At 35.7% G+C, this 4,700-nt stretch overlaps 1 protein-coding gene across 1 annotated transcript; it reads right to left on the minus strand.

Moving 5' to 3' along the window:
• Nucleotides 1-1,093: 1,093 nt before the first annotated feature.
• On the minus strand, nt 1,094-2,599 carry LOC107782503 (uncharacterized). Its single transcript, XM_016603385.2, has 2 exons — nt 2,408-2,599; nt 1,094-1,595 (listed from the first exon to the last, which is right to left on the minus strand). Exons 1-2 carry the CDS (start codon nt 2,487-2,489, stop codon nt 1,276-1,278), a joined length of 402 nt encoding a protein of 133 aa, XP_016458871.1. The 5' UTR covers nt 2,490-2,599; the 3' UTR covers nt 1,094-1,275.
• Nucleotides 2,600-4,700: the final 2,101 nt, after the last annotated feature.

Consider the following 4,700-nt stretch of genomic DNA (forward strand, 5'->3'; position numbering starts at 1 on the left):
AGATCCAGGTACATCCTATCAGTCCAGACATTAGTGAGCTACCTGTGTACGGAGACTTCGAGGTATATCTGCCAGCATCCGCAGACTCCGGAGTTCCCTTCTATCATTATTATGTTGCTTCCTTATTTTTCTTAGACCCTGATATATATAGATACACCTTGAGAATAAATTCTTAGAAGTTTGTGACTTATTCCTACCGGGTTTTGGGAGTTGAAATTATGTGAATTTGAAGATTTTTTTTATTTCAGATTCTATTGTTATTCCGCATTTATAGGCTTACCTAGTCTTAGAGACTAGGTGCCATCACGACATTCTACGGACGGAATTTGAGGTCGTGACAAGTTGGTATCAGAGCTCTAGGTTCATAGGTATTATGAGTCACAAGCAGGTTTAGTAGAGTCTTGCGGATCGGTACAGAGACGTCTGTACTTATCTTCGGGAGGCTATGGAACTATTAGAAAAATATTCGCTTCTTTGATTCCTTATCGTGCGTACTATTGACTTCAAAGTTCTAAACTATTGTCTTTCTATTCTCTCACAGATGATGACACACACAACTAGATCCGATGATCAGACACCCGTGCCCCCAGTTGGAGCCTCAAGAGGCTGGGGCCGGGGCAGAGGTCGTGCCAGAGGCTGAGGAAGACCATGTGGTGCGGCTAGAGCACCTGCACGAGCTGTTGTAGCAGAGCCACCAGTAGCTCCAATTGGAGAACAGGCATCTGGGACGCTTGTTACTACTCCTGCACTTCAGGAGACCCTTGCCCAGTTTTTGAGTATGTTTGGCACTCTAGCTCAGGCAAGGTTGATTCTACTTGCTCCTGTCACATCTCAGGCCGGGGGAGGAGCACAGACTCCCGCTGCCCGTACCCCAGAGCCACGGGCCCAGGTTGACCATGCACCAGAGGTTATACCAGTGCAGCCAGTTGTCCCAGTTCGGCCCGAGGCTAGGGCAACAGTTTTAGAGGGGGAGCAGCTCAGGCTCGAGAGGTACAAAAAGTACCACCCTCCCACTTTCAGCGGTTTAGCTTCAGAGGATGCTCAGGATTCACATAAATTGAAAAGAATATCATATCAATTAGGACAGAGCACAGTCAAACCCTCTCTATAACATCCGCGTTTGTTTTAATATTTTTTGGATGCTATAGTAAAGTGTTGTTATAGAGAACATATATTACAACATAACATAAAAGATCAGTTCCGAGAAAACTAGACTTTTATAATAAATGACTGTTATACAGAGATGTTGTTATATAGAGGTATGATTGTATTATTTCAACCAGTTTCACCCTTAGGAGGCACTCGTTTGGGTGGAGCTCTAGGAACATTTGCTTTACCTTGAGGAACAAGCGGCACATAATATTGTTCATTTCCTGCCGATGGAATTTCATCATTATTATTTTCTGGTTGATCATATATTATATTGTTTCTTGGATCTCCAGGTGGGAATATTGCAAAATCTTGCTGCTCTTCCTCTGCATTATTTCCTTGTTCACCTGTAATTGGTGCTGTTGGTGCATTTCCTGGTTCATCTATAATTACCAGTCCACCAATTTCCTGGAAGTTTTCTGCTACATCTTTTGCTGGCCCTTGGTCTAACAAAATGAACACGAGTTTATGTTCTATATACCGATGGTGTGTAAAAATATTTATACAATGATTAAGGGCCCGCTTGGCCATAAATTTTTTTTTTTACTTTTTTCGAATTCACTCGAAGTTGAATTTCGAAATTTTTCAAAAATTTAAAAAACTTCAATAAGCTATTTTTCAAAATTTTTATTTTAAATCACTTACAAAAATTCAAAAACAACTCCAAATTATATTCATTCTCAAACACAACTCTAATTTTCAAATATCATTTTCACTTGAAATTTGTTTTTCACTTTTTTCTGAAATTTCACAATTCTTATGTGAAAATGCCGACTAAGTCACTTGTTAATTAAGTAAGAATTTAAGTTCTATATACATTAACGATGTAAAAAGAAAGGTTTCTTAAAAGTTAATTACACATAATTCCATTTAATAAGAAGCATTTGATTTATAACTTGGAACAAATGATAAATTACCTACTATATATAACAGATTAAATCACATTGGTTGTGCAAAAATTTATTATATTGTTAGTGCATATAACTTAAATCATTGAGTAATTACACGTAAAACTCTTGCTAACTATTACTCCAATTGATAATTTGGTCAAAATAATGGAAGCTAACATGTTATCATATATAAAAGTTTACTAATAGTGTGAAAATATTATTACACTGAACTTAAAATCCATTTAACATCTACCCCAAATCACTTCTCATACCCTCCCCCACCCCCCAAAAAAAGGAGGTTCTAACATGAATATTAAGAAGAAATAAAAAGGCAAAGTTTTCCAGAAAATATAGTTTTCAACTCTTACCTTTAGAAGATTTTCCACATGAAACGAGGTATACGAACAGATCTTGAATCTTGTTCTTCGTATCCGCAATGAAATTAGCCATCTTTCTTTCTTTTCTAGGTATTGTTTCCCCATCTGATCAACTGAGCTTTATAGGAGATTAAACGTTGAAATGTTCACTAATTACTTGTTAATAAAATAGCGCTTGAGACCCATGTGAGAAATTTTAAATTTCGAGACGTTATAGGTTGTTGTTGTATAAATATTCGCATTATTACGTCTCTCTTTCCAATAAGACAGTTGGCTATTACTGTAATAACCCGAAGTATTTTGATATACTTGTTAATTATGAGTTTGAAAAATTAATTATATATATATATATAGTGGAAGATAATGTATTATAGTATATAAGATAATGTATTAAATAAATAACTAGTGGGCTAATTAAAGAATTTGGAAATAGGGGACTTTGACTTTTTGTGTAATAATAAGCAAGTGGGCCAAGTCCATCCCGACTTGAGATTTAAGAGGTTATAAATATATTAGGGCTTATATTGGACAATAGTAAAAACATTAACTCTAAAGAGCACCATCAGCCGTAACCAATTGGAGAGCATATAGTAGATAAAATAATATAAAGAGGCTATGAAACAATGATGTGATGCACAGTAATTGGAAGAGACAAAGTATTGTTGTTTAAGTTGACTAACTTCTACGTGAGAAGCTTGTGAAGAAACCTAAGTGATCAGGTAAATTTATCTCTATTCCTATCCTTTAGTAGCATATTAAATTAAATAGGAGTAATAAAGTTATCAATGTATATTTTGATAATGATTTAAGACAGTGATGAAAAGAAATAATTATAATGAGGAGTGACTTTTAAATATGAGATATAAGATTTAGGAATTTGAAAACAAGATTTTTATACTGATTTGCTTCCGTAACGAATTTGTATCAGTTAGTACATTAGAATATAGGAACAATCATTATGTCATGAGTTTAGTAATGAATAAGCTAAGAAATAATGAGAATAATGGTTAGGAATTTTACTATTATATGAAAGTTGTAGAATTTTCCATGTTAGAAAGGAATGGTATAAGCAGGTGAAGTTCTTCTAAGACGTTACATTGCAGCGTTGCAGTACCTAGTTTGGTATTTATTTGTATATATAAATTTTTATTAATTAGACTGAGGGTTGATTTTAATTTTGACTCGTTCTAAGATTATGAAAATTATTCATCTAGACTAATTAGGACGTGTTATTCAATATTCTGGATAGATTGAGGCCATTGGAAGCCGTTTGGTTGGTGTACTAGACGTTACAAGGTTAAAAAACTTCCCGATATCGAGGTAAGTAAGACTTTAAGCTTTGATGTTTGCTTTTTCAAAACTCGTTTTGAAAAATATTTTGTCTGCCTGGTTCATGTGTTGGGACGAGAGTGCGCTTGGCAGAATCGGTGATTTTTGACCAGCCGCAAATATATATTATTTTGTAAAAAACTGAAATTATTTAATAAGTGATTTGTGGTGTAGTGTGATGTGGCGCAGCCTCATGCTATGGCGTTGGGGTGTTAGAAATTATTTCTTCATTGCCGTAATACATTTGGGGCATTGTGTATGCCGCCGTGATAGATTTGGGGATTGTGTATGCCGCCGTAATATATTTGGGGCATTGTGTATGTCGCCGTCATATATTTGGGACATTGTGTATGCCGCCGTGATAGATTTGGGGCATTGTGTATGCTGCCGTAATATATTTGGGGCATTGTGTATGCCGCCGTGATAGATTTGGGGCATTGTGTATGCTGTCGTGATAGATTTGGGACATTGTGTAATGAAAAGTCCTTAGTGTAGATTGCGTTGAGATATATATAGTGTTATTGTTGAATAATTATTTGGGCCTTATAGAATAATTATATGGCGAAAGCATTTCTATGCACATTATTTCTGTGCTCGTTGTGTGTTTGTATTTTCTAACACTTGTTCCAAGGGTATTTAAAGTGGCAGGTCAAGGATCTTACTGGGTTATATTTACGTATAACTCACTCCTTACCTGCATATCTATGCAGATACTATTGGCGAAGACAGAGCTAGTAACTGACGAGTTCGCTAGAGTTGATTCAGTTATTGAGGTGAGCCGCCGCATTGTTCGTGGAGGCTTCCAAAAGAGTCTTCATTATTTATTCATATGATGTCTTTTGCAATTCTCTTAGATGCTCCATGGTCTAGTGTGGGATTTGGGCTAGAGTTTAAGTATTATATTTCGAGATATTAGTTGTTCGTAATGGTTATCAGATTATGTGGATACTTATTT

This window comes from Nicotiana tabacum, chromosome 14 (genome assembly GCF_000715075.1).
Source record: "Nicotiana tabacum cultivar K326 chromosome 14, ASM71507v2, whole genome shotgun sequence".
NCBI classification, from domain to species: Eukaryota; Viridiplantae; Streptophyta; class Magnoliopsida; order Solanales; family Solanaceae; genus Nicotiana; species Nicotiana tabacum.